Source organism: Lithobates pipiens, unplaced genomic scaffold (assembly GCF_037356315.1).
Source record: "Lithobates pipiens isolate NorthernLeopardFrog02 unplaced genomic scaffold, aLitPip1_a1.2 Scaffold_19, whole genome shotgun sequence".
NCBI lineage: Eukaryota > Metazoa > Chordata > Amphibia > Anura > Ranidae > Lithobates > Lithobates pipiens.
Genome location: NW_027507764.1, coordinates 472,308,147 through 472,322,547, shown reverse-complemented (window position 1 = coordinate 472,322,547; position 14,401 = coordinate 472,308,147). Strand labels below are relative to the sequence as shown.

Here is a 14,401-nt window from a genome sequence, read left to right as displayed (position 1 = left end):
TCTCCTCACCCTAATCACATAGAGAATATGTGGAGGGAGCTGAAGGTTCGAGTTACAAAAAGTCAGCCTCAAAAACTTAAAGCTGATCTTCAGTAATTTTTTCATCTTTCCATCTATTACATTTTCTGCCCTTGTTTTTTTTTAACTTTGGATAGTAAAATGTTTTTTTCTGCCAGTAAATACCTTATACAGCCCACTTCCTGTTTCTTGCCTATGTGTTTTAAATCATGCACAGCTCTCTCTCTCACTCACTCTAGTGGGAGTTTGCTAGGAAGGGAGGGGGGTGAGTCATAAGAGGGCCTATCAGAGCTGCAGAGCTGGAGGTGTGCCTCTGTGTGTTTGTTATAAATCCAGGAAGAGAACTGGCAGCAGCTTCAGCTGCCCACAGTTAAAATGATTGCAGCCAGACTCAGTGGAGGGAGATTTCTGCAGCATATTTGAAAAGTATAGAATCTCAGTACATATACAATAATATGCAAAGTGGTTGGAGGGAAGCGTCATAATGGCAAATATGTTTTTATTACAAATTATGTAAACAGACTGCAGTTCCTAGATATATCTTTAGGGGATTGCGCCTCCCACTCAATATTTATACTACCCCCTTCTCAATAGAGTATGCTTAATAATACTTATATTCACTAAATAATCACTATGCCCCCATATTATCCAAAATATATACACAAGACATTCATTTATAATTGCAAAAAATATAGCGTCCTTATTGTGCAATATTTTAATTCGATTGCTCCAACTGTGCCGTCTTAGTCACCGATCATCTTCTAATCAAAAGTCCACTTGTGTCAACTAAAATAACCAAAACTGTGCCACCGTCACCAAGCAGAATGGCCACTCACCAGATGTCCCCAGTCAGTAAGCCTTCGGTTCATTCAACGGATAACCAATCCACAACGTATTCCTCCTGTTAGCAATTCCTCAACGTCCATATATTCATACAAAATTAAATGGAACCAATATAGTGTAAAACCGTTTTAACTTTAATGGAAAAATCAATAAAAAAACGTATTGGACTCACATTTCAATGTGTCTATTGGCCGACACCAAGCCTTTCCAGCAATGAGAAAACCGTTCTAAAATCGGGCAAGCCACTGATGTTCCGCAGGTGGTGTTAGTCTCCCTCCACTGGTCCAAACTGTTCCTGGCTTGTATTCAAGGACCATATGTCTCCCACAACTCCACCAAGCCTTTGCCAGCCTTTGCAAGCCTTTGCCACAGCCAGCCAGCCTTGCAAAAGTATTCACCCCCTTGGCTTTTTACCTATTTTGTTACATTACAGCCTTTACTTCAGTGTGTTTTTTTTTCCTGAATTATATGTGATGGATCAGAACACAATAGTCGAAGTTGGTGAAGTAAAATTAGAAAAATATATACATAAAACTATTTTTCAGAAATAAAAAACTGATAATTGGCATATGGGTATGTATTCACCCCTTTGTTATGAAGCCCATAAAAAGCTCTGGTGCAACCAATTACCTTTAGAAGTCACGTAATTAGTGAAATGATGTCCACCTGTGTGCAATCTAAGTGTCACATGATCTGTCATTACATATACACACCTTTTTTGAAAGGCCCCAGAGGTTGCAACACCTAATGAAGAGGCACCACTAACCAAACGCTGCCATGAAGTCCAAGGAACTCTCCAAACAATTAAGGGACAATGTTGTGGAGAAGTACAAGTCAGAGTTAGGTTATAAAAAAAAATATCCAAATCTTTGATGATCCCTAGGAGCACCATCAAATCTATCACAACCAAATGGAAAGAACATGGCACAACAGCAAACCTGCCAAGAGACGGCCTCACACCAAAACTCGTGGATCGGGCAAGGAGGGTATTAATCAGAGAGGCAGCACAGAGACCTAATGTAACCCTGGAGGAGCTGCAGAGCTCCACAGCAGAGACTGGAGCATCTGTACATAGGACGACAATAAGCTGTACGCTCCATAGAGTTGGGCTTCATGGCAGAGTGGCCAGAAGAAAGCCATTACTTTCAGCAAAAGACAAAATGGTACATTTTGAGTTTACGAAAAGGCATGTGGGAGACTCCCAATATGTAAGTAGGAAGGTGCTCTGGTCTGATTAGACTAAAATGTAACTTTTTGACCATCAAAGAAAACACTATATCTGGCACAAACCCAACACATCACATCACCCAAAGAACACCATCCCCACATTGAAACATGGTGGTGGCAGCATCATGCTGTGGGGATGTTTTTCAGCAGTCAGGACTGGGAAACTAGTTAGAGTTGAGGGAAAGATGGATGGTGCTAAATACAGGGATATTCTTGAGAAATACCTGTACCACTCTGTGTGATCTTAGGCTAGGATGAAGGTTCACCTTCCAGCAGGACAATGACCCCAAACACACTGCTAAAGCAACACTTAAGTGGTTTAAGGGGAAACGTGTAAATGTGTTGGAATGGCCTAGTCAAAGCCCAGACCTCAATCCAATAGAAAATCTGTGGTCAGACTTAAAGATTGCTGTTCACAAGCTCAAGCCTTCCAACTTGAAGGAGCTGGAGCAGTTTTGCAAGGAGGAATGGGCAAAAATCCCAGTGGTAAGATGTGGCAAGCGCATAGAGACTTATCCAAAGTGACTTGGAGCTGTGATCTCCACAAAAGGTGGCTCTACAAAGTATTGACTTTAGGGGGGTGAATAGTTATGCACATTTTCGTTTTCTGTTATTTTGTCCTATTTGTTGTTTGCTTCACAATAAAAAAAAAATCTTCAAAGTCGTGGGCATGTTCTGTAAATTAAATTATGCAAATCCTCAAACAATCCATGTTAATTCCAGGTTGTGAGGCAACAAAACACAAAGAAGAATGCCAAAGGGGGGTGAATACTTTTGCAAGGCACTGTGTGTGGGGGGTATGTGTGTGTATATTAGTATTTAGTCAGCCACCAATTGTGCAAGTTCTCCCACTTAAAAAGATGAGAGAGGCCTGTAATTGTCATCATAGGTATACCTCAACTATGAGAGACAAAATGTGGAAACAAATCCATACAATCACATTGTCTGATTTTGAAAGAATTTATTTGCAAATTATGGTGGAAATAAGTATTTGATCCCCTACAAACAAGCAAGATTTCTGGCTCTCTGAGACCTGGATCTTCTTCTTTAAGAGGCTCCTCTGTCCTCCACTCATTACCTGTATTAATGGCACCTGTTTGAACTTGTTATCAGTATAAAAGACACCAGTCCACAATCTCAAACAGTCACACTCCAAACTTCACTATGGTGAAGACCAAAGAGCTGTTGAAGGACACCAGAAACAAAACTGTAGACCTGCACCAGACTGGGAAGACTGAATCTGAAATAGGCAAGCAGCTTGGTGTGAAGAAATCAATTGTGGGAGCAATAATTAGAAAATGGAAGACATACAAGACCACTGATGATCTCCCTCGATCTGGGGCTCCATGCAAGATCTCACCCCGTGGGGTCAAAATGATCACAAGAACAGTGAGCAAAAATCCTCGAACCACACGAGGGGACCTAGTGAATGACCGGCAGAGAGCTGGGACCAACGTAACAAAGGCTACCATCAGTAACACACTACACCACCGGGGACTCAGATCTTGCAGTGCCAGACATGTCCCCCTGCTTAAACCAGCACATGTCCGGGCCCGTCTGAGGTTTGCTAGAGAGCATTTGGATGATCCCGAAGAGGATTGGGAGTATGTCATATGGTCAGATGAAACCAAAGTAGAACTGTCAGCAAGAGTATTGAAGATGAAACGTGGCTCTGGGTCTTTCAGCATGACAATGATCCCAAACACACCGCCCCCGGGCAATGAAGGAGTGGCTTCATAAGCATTTCAAGGTCCTGGAGTGGCCTAGCCAGTCTCCAGATCTCAACCCTATAGAAAGCCTTTGGAGGAGGGAGTTCAAAGTCCATGTTGCCCAGCGACAGCCCCAAAACATTACTTCTCTAGAGGAGATCTGCATGGAGGAATGGGCCAACATACCAGCAACAGTGTGTGGTAACCTTGTGAATGCTTACAGAAAATGTTTGACCAACAAAGGATATATAACGTAAATATAAAGTATTGAGATCAACTTTTGATATTGACAAAATACTTATTTTCCACCATAATTTGCAAATAAATTCTTTCAAAAATCCGACAATGTGATTGTCTGGATTTTTTTTCTCATTTTGTCTCTCGTAGTTGAGGTATACCTATGTTTACAATTACAGGCCTCTCATCTTTTTAAGTGGGAGAACTTGCACAATTGGCAGCTGACTAAATACTTTTTTGCCCCACTGTGTGTGTGTGTGTGTGTGTGTGTGTGTGTGTGTGTGTGTATGTATATATAATATATATACATACAAACAGTATTATGCGAGGTAAGGTCATCGATAATCGGTATATTTCACCTCGCATTTGTTCTATTGTCAGAGACTGAACCGGAATCCGGCCCAGATTTTTCCAGCCTCTGTGTCTGTGGCAGGCTTGGTTCCAGTCCGTGTCTTCTGGTCCACTTGAGTACATGCATAGGTGGTCTTTAAATGACCATGAATAGAGCACAGCAGTGCTCTGGCCTGAGACTCAGAAGGGAAACTGAGAGAGCCCTGTTTGTTTGGATTGACAACACAGGTTTGCTTTACCTCATGTTTTGTGGGTTTCAGGGATCAGCCCCACACCATATAGAGAGCAATGTACTGTTTAGTTTAGCGCCGGATGGTAAGGGTTTGTTTTACTGTTTTGTTTATTTTTATGACTTTGCAAACCACCTGTGAATAAAGCTGGCAAACCACCAGGTTTTAAAGAAACTGCGTGTACCTTCATTCCTTCATTTCAAGAAAAGGTGATCCCCACGAGCTAATCTCCCCACACTATATAGATATCTATATATCTATATAGATATCTATATAGATATATATAGATAGATAGATAGATCTCTCAATTGTGTAAAAATTAATAACATACAACAGAAACTGTTGACTTTACAAACTTAAACAGACAACCTTGAACATTAAATCTTGATTTAAATAATGTCTACATTGAGATACAGTAAGAAAACACATTTGACATGCTGTATTCATTTTCATGATCTAAATGAATGAAAATGCAGATGTGTCTTATGGAAAAAGAAAGCATACCCCTACATTTACAGTACCACTACTTAAAATCCATGAAATCAGAATCCAGTGTTAAAGAATAAAAAAAAAAATAGACTTCTTCTTTAAGAAATAGCCTTTGCTGTCGGAAAAAAAACATTAGAGCAAGATTACAGCTTGCCATTGCACGTATATGCAAACAGGCCTTCTTGTTCTTTTAACAATGTGAAGATGGGTCAATCATAGAGATAGTTTGTTCACAGTAACGGTACACACGTTTGCTGCAAGCCAAAGACCGCAATTAGAGAGAAGAACCTAGAGCTGCATTATTCTGGATAAAATGAGAATTTTTTCCTTAGAATAAAGATCACAATTCTCTTACGATTCTTGGCCGTAACATCATCTTTCACATTATACAAAAAAATTGGGTTAACTTTGTTATATTTTTATTTATTTTGAATTCATTGAATTGCGACATAAAATATTGCAACAACTGCCTTTTTTTTCTCTAGGGTCTCTGCTAAAAATATTTATATTTGGATGTGTGTGTGTGTATATATGTGTAATATATATATATATATATATATATATATATATATGTGTGTGTGTGTCTGTATGTATGTGTATGTGTATATATGTGTGTTTGGGGGTTCTAAGTAATTTTCTAGCAGAAAATACTGATTTTAACTTGTAAGCATCAAGTATCACAAAAAGTTTAGTCTTTAATTGGCTAAACTGACCTAATTTACAGACTGAAGTTCATTCCTTTAATGTCTAAAAGAACTAAAAGATACTTTGTATCTCTTTATCTCTCAGCGCTGAGGAATGTTGATAAACATTTATCGGCTTATTATTCTTTTTTTTAGATGTTCATTAGCAAACTTCTGAGGGGCCTGTACATGTGCTTTCTTGAGCAAGGGGACCTTGTGGGCACTGCAGGATTTCAGCCCTTAATGGTATAGTGTGTTACCAATTGTTTTCTTGGTAACTATGGTCCCAGCTGCTTTGAGATCATTGTCAAGATTCTCCCATGTAGTTCTGGGCTGATTCCTCACCATTCTCATGATCATTGAAACTCCACGAGGGGAGATCTTGCATGGAGCCCCAGACTGAGGGAGATTTACAGTTATTCTGTGGTTCTTCTATTTGCGAATAACCACACTAACTGTTGTCATCCTCTCACCAAGCTTTTTGGCGATGGTCTTGTAGCCCATTCCAGCCTTGTGTAGATCTTCAATCTTGTCCCTGACATCCTTGGACAGCTCTTTGGTCTTTCCCATGGTGAAGAGATTGGAATCTTATTTCTTTCGTGGACAGGTGTCTTTTTATACAAGTAACAAGCTGAGATTTGGGGCACACCCTTCAGGCCAGGTTTACTAATTTGGATCTGACTTTGCTTTGCGACTTGAAGTCAGAGATGCGCCCAACTTCATTGAACGGGGATCCGACTTGGATCCCCGCCAATACCAGGCAATGTGTTTGGTATGAATCTTGAGGGGGAACTCCATGCCAAATTTTAAATAAAAAACCGGCATGGGTTCCTCCTCCAAGAGCATACCAGGCCCTTCGGTCATATATGGATTTTAAGGTGAACCTCTCTCACGCCGTTTTCATACCAAACCCTTATCTGAGCATGCAGCCCAGCCGGTCAGGAAAGGGGGTGGGGACAAGCACGTGCCCCCCCTGAGCTGTACCTGGCCCCATGCCCTCAACATGGGGGGGTGGGTGCTTTGGGGCAGCGGCCCCCCCACCCCAAAGCACCTTGTCCCCATGTTGATGAGGACAAAGGGCCTCTTCCTGACAACCCTGGCCGTTGGTTGTTGGGGTCTGCGTGTGGGGGGATTATCGGAATCTGGGAACCCCCTTTTTTTAAGGGGGCCCTTAGATCCAGCCCCCCCGCCCTATGTGAATGAGTATGGGGTTCATTGTACCCCCTACCCATTCACCTGGGGAAAAAAAAGTGTAAAAAAAAAAACACTAGACAGGTTTTTAAAGTAATTTTTAGGCAGCTCCGGGGGTCCGACTTCTCCGCTCTCTCCAGCCTCTTCTCCCGGTCTCCTGTGTCTTCTGTTGGGCTCCTCCACTATCTTCTGCTGTTTTTCCGCTCTTTTGCTAGCGTTGGCCCGGTCTCCTCCGCCGTCTTCTTCCCTCTTCTCTTCTTCCGATGCTGACACAACGCTCTCTCCCGCTGTAATGCCGTGCGCACGTTGCGCAACGACTTATATAGGCATGGGGTGTGGTCACTGGGGGATGTCATCCGGTCACGCCGCCCCTTATGACGCCACCGCCTGGGGCATAAGTAGGATGAAAGTCATACTACTGTTGTGTAGTATAGTGTGAACCTGGCCTTACTGTGACCTGGTGAGAGGTAATGAATGAATACTTGTACGATTACTCTTGCTACATGTATGTTACATACAAAAATATATTTTATGCTAGGTCCACTTTAATTGTCTGTTTATACAATTGTGCTGGACACAAAACACATAGCCTGTTTTCTTTGTAAAATGTAGAGAGATCCCATAATAAATTTGAAAAATTATAGTTGGGATGGTGAAACATGCCTGGAGTGGCTCTGTTAGATCATATTCTAACCAGACTATTAGTATAAGACCCCGTTCTCTACACCTGTCACGCCACCATGACAAGCATATTCTACATTCCATTTATTGGGATTTGAAAAAGAAATACTGAATTGCTTTTTATTTAGAATTGACTAACAAAGAAAAATGTTGATAATATGTTTACCTACCATATTTCAATGTCAGTAGGTAATGTTGGGCATACTGTGGTGGATGTTTGGTTAACTAGTGCCATAATTCACACGTGTCTTCATTGGATGTTGTAACTCTTATTTACTTAGCCACTCATAAGCTCTCCAAATTAACTGGTCCCCCCCCCCACTTGGATATTGTATTCTGACAGCAGGGCCCAGCGTTGTCAGAATACACGAATTGGCAGGTGAAGCTGATTGACCAAAGGCACTGATCAACAAACCCTTTCTAGCAAGTCCCTTAGCCTGGATTCACACCTATGCATTTTTAGTGTGTTTTGCAGATTTGCACTACAGAACATGTTCCATAGGAAACCATTTTAAATGGACTGTAGTGCAAATCTGCAAAAAGCACCAAAAATGCATATGTGTGAATCCAGCCTTAGACAGAAGTTGATCAAACAATTGACTTCTATCAAGCAGGGGAAGCGTCACACTGATAGTAATTTAGCTGGTCTCTGCTTAACCCGCCAAATTATGATTAGTCTATGGGCCAGCTTTGGAATTTTTATGCAAAATCTTTTGTGGTGTGTATGGAGCCAAGTGTGTGTGTTTTTTTTTTTTTTTTTAACTTGCTAGGTTAAAGTGTCTTTCCACATTTGCAGTCAATTTTGAAAAAGCCAACTATATATTTGTGTTCCCATTCACAGAACAGGCCTAAAATTTTTTTATTTTCTTACCTTTTCAGGAGAAGGTGTCATACATGGCACAAGGTTTTTAGAAAATTTTTAAGCTGCACTTACAAGGATTTAAATTTGGCCGGTTCAGCGGAGACTTTCCGAATTTCTAATCATGTATTGGCACTGTGGTTGAACAGAAGTCAATCCACTAATCGACTTCTGTACATCCCCCTTGTCGTATTTTAGCTGCTCAATCAGTGTTGCAGACAATAGTTAGCATTGCTGATTTGTGTATTCTGATAGCGGGCATATAAAATCTGAAAGGCTTGTTGTACCCAAGTTGATCGATCAACTTTGGTACATTCAGCCTACCCATACATGGTTCGAATCAGGAACCGGCTGAGATTCAAACTGGCTATGTGCGGCTTAAGTGTTTGCTATTTTCCTCCTTTATGCAATATGTAATCTATGATTCTCATTGATGATCTTTTATTGCAATGCAAATTGCAGGATGGGCTTATTGTGTTGGTTGTTGAAAAATGACAAATGTGCCAGTATCTGATTTTGAAGAAATTGTAAAGTTAAGTTATTGTTATTAATCCAGTAATTTTTTTTTTTTGCATTGCAGAGCTAGAGAATGGCACACATCAAGGCACCATCATCTGCATCCATGTGTGACTCTTCTTTTTCTTCTGTGCTACCCACTCCTGCCACCAGTGCCAGTCAGATGAGTGTGCAAAGCTCCTTAAATGGGTCAACTACAGAAACGGCCACAGGCAGCCCCCCTGAGAGTTCGGTAGATTCTTCTTCTTCTTCTTCCTCTGTGAGCTCACCAGGTGTGGCTGCTGAAGATGGGAAAGCCAAATTCTTGGAAGGTATAGTCAAATACGCTGTAACAACTGCTGTATTGTTTGCAGAAAACAGTGGTACTTAAAGCAAACCTATCAATTTGCCCATTGAGACCAAAGTAAATGATTTTTACCTTTAACCACTTAAGCCCCGGACCATTTGACTGGCCAAACACCAGAGGACTTTTTACAATTTGGCACTGCAGTCGTGCAATGTTGTACTCAAACGAAATTTGCGTCCTTTTGTTCACACAAATAGAGCTTTCTTTTGATGCTATTTGATTGCCTCTGTGATTTTTATTTTTTGCGATTATAAACGGAAAAATACTGAAAATTTTGAAAAAAAAATATTTTCTGCTTTTTGTTATAAGAAAAATCCAATAAACTAAATTTTAGTCATACATTTAGGCCAAAATGTATTTGGATAAAAAAAATGTCAATAAGCGTATATTTATTGGTTTGTGCAAAAGTTATAGTGTCTACCAACTAGGGTACATTTTCTGCACTTTACGCAGTTTTTAGTTTGACTGCTTATCTCAATTCTTGAGGTGCTAAAATGGCAGGGCAGTACAAACCCCCCCAAATGACCCCATTTTGGAAAGTAGACACCCTAAGCAAATTGCTAAGAGGCATGTTGAGCCCATTGAATATTTTTTTTTTTTGTCCCAAATGATTGAATAATGACCAAAAACAAAACAAAACAAATTGTCACTAAATGATATATTGCTCACACATGCCATGGCTATATGTGAAATTGCACCCCAAAATACATTTTGCTGCTTCTCCTGAGTATGGGGATACCACGTGTGGGACTTTTTGGGAGTCTAGCCGCGTACGGGGCCCCAAAAACCAAGCACCGCCTTCAGGATTTCTAAGGGCGTACATTTTTGATTTCACTCCTCACTACCTATCACAGTTTTGAAGACCATAAAATTCCAAGATGGCACAACCCCCCCCCCCCCCCCCCCCCCCCAAATAACTCAATTTTGGAAAGTAGACACCCTAAGCAAATTGCTAAGATTTATTTTGCAGCTCTCTCTTTTTTTTTTTTTTTGAAAATGAAGAAAGAGAAGAAAAATGTATTTTCTTTTTCCTTTTTCAAATTTCAAAACTTTGTGACAAAAGCGAGATCAGAAAAATACTCACCATACCTCTCAGCAAATAGCTTGGGGTGTCTACTTTCCAAAATGGGGTCATTTGGGGGGATTTTGTGCCATCTGGGCATTCCATGGCCTCTGAAACTCTGATAGGCAGTGAGGAGTGAAATCAAACATTTACACCCAAAAAAATTATCTTAGCCTGAGTACATGGATACCAAACACGACATGCTTTAAAATTGTGCACAAACGCGCAGCGGCGACAAACTACATACATATTTAAAAGCCTTTACAGGTTACCACTTTAGATTTACAGAGGAGATCTACTGCTAAAATGACAGCCCTTGATCTGACCTTCGCGGTGATACCTCACATGCATGGAGCAATTGCTGTTTACATATGACGCCAGACCGATGCTTGCGTTCACCTTTACGCGAGAGCAGGGGGGGACAGGGGTGCTTTTTTTATTTTATTTTTTTAAACTGTTCCTTTCATTTATATATTTTTTATCATTTTTATTGTTATCACAAGGAATGTAAATATCCCCTATGATAGCAATAGGTAGTGACAGGTACTCCTTTTTTTTTTTTTTTTTATTGGGGTCTATTAGACCCTAGATCTCTCCTCTGCCCTCAAAGCATCTGACCACACCAAGATTGGTGTGATAAAATGCTTTCCCAATTTTACAATGGCGCTGTTTATATCTGGCGAAATCAAAGTCATGAAATGCTCGTAGCTTTTGGTTTCTTAGGCCATAGAGATGATTGGAGCCGTTCTGGTCTCTGATGGTCTGAAGCTCTATGGTCATCTGGCGGAACCACTGGCTGCATTCCCAGGTTCCCCGTTGGGACAGAAGAGGCCGAGAAAAACATGGAAGACAGTGGGAGGGGACATTTTTTTAACGCATCCTGTGCCTAAAATATATATATGCCGAAGCATGGGGGCATCCGTCAGCAAAAGTTAGGAGCAAATCGCTTCTCCACCCCTGATGCCCTTTGTGTGTGTGTGTGTGTGTGTGTGTGTGTGTGTATATATAATATTACATTTTTATTTATTTTTTTCTAAATTGTCTGTCTATTTTTTGCGCTATAAAAAAAAAAGACTGCAAATACCACCAAAACAAGCTCTATATGTGGGTAAAAAAGTACACACATTTTATTTGGGCACAGAATCACACGACCGTTCAATTGTCAGTTAAAATAATGCAGTTCGGTATTGCAAAAAATGGCTTGGTCATGAGGGGGTAAACCTTCCGAAGCTGAAGTGGTTAAGAGTGAGAGGGCGAGACCTATCACAGACTTCTACAGGAGTCATTGTGGACAGATGTCAGGGCAGCAGTCGTAAGGGATGATTTCTTGGGATATGGGAGAATGTCGTGGGTGCATGGAAAATCCCCTTAAAGCTGAACTCCCACTAAATGCACAGTTCAAATATCTTTCAGACTTCATTCACATGACTGTAAAAATGTTACTGATATTATTGCACATTTTTTCTAGGAGAAAAGTTTCCGATCAGTAAAATACTTATGTATAGATGCTTTTAAATGCATAAAGAGGCGTATGTGTACATGATGAAAATGTATTTTCACCTTTGTTAGACTTACTTTACACACATACAAACTCATATACATGGATTCTGTGTTACAGATCTGAATGCAGTGCATGTTTATGTACCTGTGTGAATGGCTCAATTGAAAACAATGTGTTCAGATCTGTAATTAAAACACACTTGCATATGTGTGTTTTTCACTTATGAATTAAGTCTGATGGTGCCATTTTACAGGCCAAAGGATTTTTTTGTATCTCTGTCCATCCATTTTTTGAGATTAACTCAGTTTTACAACACAGGTGGATGATGGTTTCTTTATTATAGATATATACTTTGTAAGGGATAGAGCGTTGTCCCATCATTTCAACCTGTTAATTACACAGTGAATGAGGGATATAGACCCTGCTCTATTCTTAATGATGTCAGGACTGTAGAGCGCAGGGGTTGAGAAGCCGCAGGAGGTAAGTATATTCCTTTTGTTGTTCCCATAGACCAAAATTAGCAGTTAACTCTTGCAAGTGCGGTCACAACCCTACTGCAAGGGATCATTTTTTATTTTCCCAGAGTTGAGCTTTATTTAGTACACAGTTTAACTTTAAGATCTAAAGCCTTGCCATCGGTTTTTGTTTCAAAAAAACTTTATATGAAAAATGCTAAAGAAGAAGCCTGCCCGGATTTGCTCCTAGCCTACTAATCTATAATAATCTTTCTGTATATGCAGTGCCTCTCCATGAAAACATGACAAACCCCAAAGAGAAAACGCCAATGTGTTTGGTGAATGAGTTAGCCCGCTTTAATAGGATTCAGCCACAATACAAACTTCTGGATGAAAGAGGACCAGCGCATTCCAAGGTAAAGTTACTGAATCTACCAGTAGATGCCACTAAATTTAAAAAGCTCTGTAGCATTTACTGTTCAATTTTCCATTTGCACAAGTATGTATATTCCTGTATATCGGCTGATATTGGTAATAGGGATGCACTTGGGTTTGGACCTAATCTAAGCTAGTCACCAACTTGCACTATCCTAAAAGCTCTTGGGTGTGAATGTGTCATATGGTTAAGGGAGAAGTGTATTTGCAGACAAAGTACAATGATCCACCCTACTAAGGCCTCCTGGCCTAAATGAACAAACCACCTTTACCCAAGCTGCTTGCATTCCTCAGGGGTATAGCTAAAGCCTACCCCAATGTTCGCGTCTTCTGGCCGAAATCTGGTTGAGAGACAGCCCAATAAAGGTCAGCAGTGAAGATGATTTCACTAAGATGTGAACATTGGTGCATGTCTGAGCTGTTCTATTACAATAAGTAGGCAGCTGCATTGGAAGAGGAGTTGTTTACATCAGGAGTGCTATGCACACTTAAAAAGTTTAAACGTTTGAAGTGGCAGAAAACACTCCTTGGTCACTTGTACCTGCAGGAAAGCTTATGATAAAGCTTAACTGTAAGATCAATGAATATCTCCTGTTTAGGAGTTATTTCAAATCGTTCAGCCGGTGACGTCACCAGCGCATGCGCCCTGCACTCTAAAGTGACGGCACAGTGAATGAGTCGATAATTCAGAGCGCTGTGCCACACTTGTCATCACAGCTCAGCCACTCAGATGGCCTGAGCCCTCGAACCCGGAAGGAAGACCTGGTGAAAATATAAGCCCTGTCAGCAGTGACAGCATGCCGCTGGAGGGATACCTTTTACAGTCATGTGCTAGTATACGCTGCATGGGCAGATATTTTGGGTTAATTAAATGAAAGGCGTGATATTTGAAATCTACCTAAAAAAAAAATCCCTGAGCCTTGTTTCAGAAAACTCTTCACTAGCATCTGTTTTTTTTTTTAGAACCTTTGACAGCTATGAACAAAGGTGCCAAACCACTAACTCAGGAGACTTATATGACTTGCTGCTAAGTAAGCTTCAGTCCCTATATTGGTTACTAAATGCTATGCCTCATGCTAAGAATACATTATTATGGATCCACAGACATGTGTACCTGCTAACTCCACCTAAAACCTGACTTAAAACCTCCTGCAGTGAGCTTGACTGCTCCTCCCTCTCACATAGCAATCAAGGTGACCCTTGCCCTCTGGCAGCGCTCATCCTACGCCTGACTCACACCATCAACTCACCTGCAGGACGTCCGCTCCGCCACCCTAGCTTGGTGACACCTTGTTCTTCACTTTACCTAACACCTCACCAGTTTCTATTAGCTATTGTTACGCTAGTGACTCGGTTCTATATTTTATTGCTTTTATAGCTTTTGTAGTGGCTGTTTTAGTCCCGGAGACAGCCCACTACACCTCCTATTTGATCCTCGAGTGCCTGGCATTGTCGTTCAGAAACTCTTTGGACCAACTGTACCCATCGGCTGGTGATTTTTTTTTTTCACTACCTCCTGCATACTCGCTCCACATAGGAGCCACCCTCCCTCCTCTGCTACCAGAGC

The 14,401-nt window shown here is 40.9% G+C and overlaps 1 protein-coding gene across 1 annotated transcript in view; it reads left to right on the top strand.

Moving 5' to 3' along the window:
• STAU2 (staufen double-stranded RNA binding protein 2) overlaps nucleotides 1-14,401 on the top strand; it is a gene marked incomplete in the record, with an annotated part of 473,555 nt that overhangs the window by 37,715 nt on the left and 421,439 nt on the right. Inside the window, 2 exon segments of the mRNA XM_077492880.1 lie at nucleotides 9,099-9,345; nucleotides 12,685-12,815. Of these exon segments, the coding sequence (XP_077349006.1) occupies nucleotides 9,108-9,345; nucleotides 12,685-12,815 (369 nt within the window).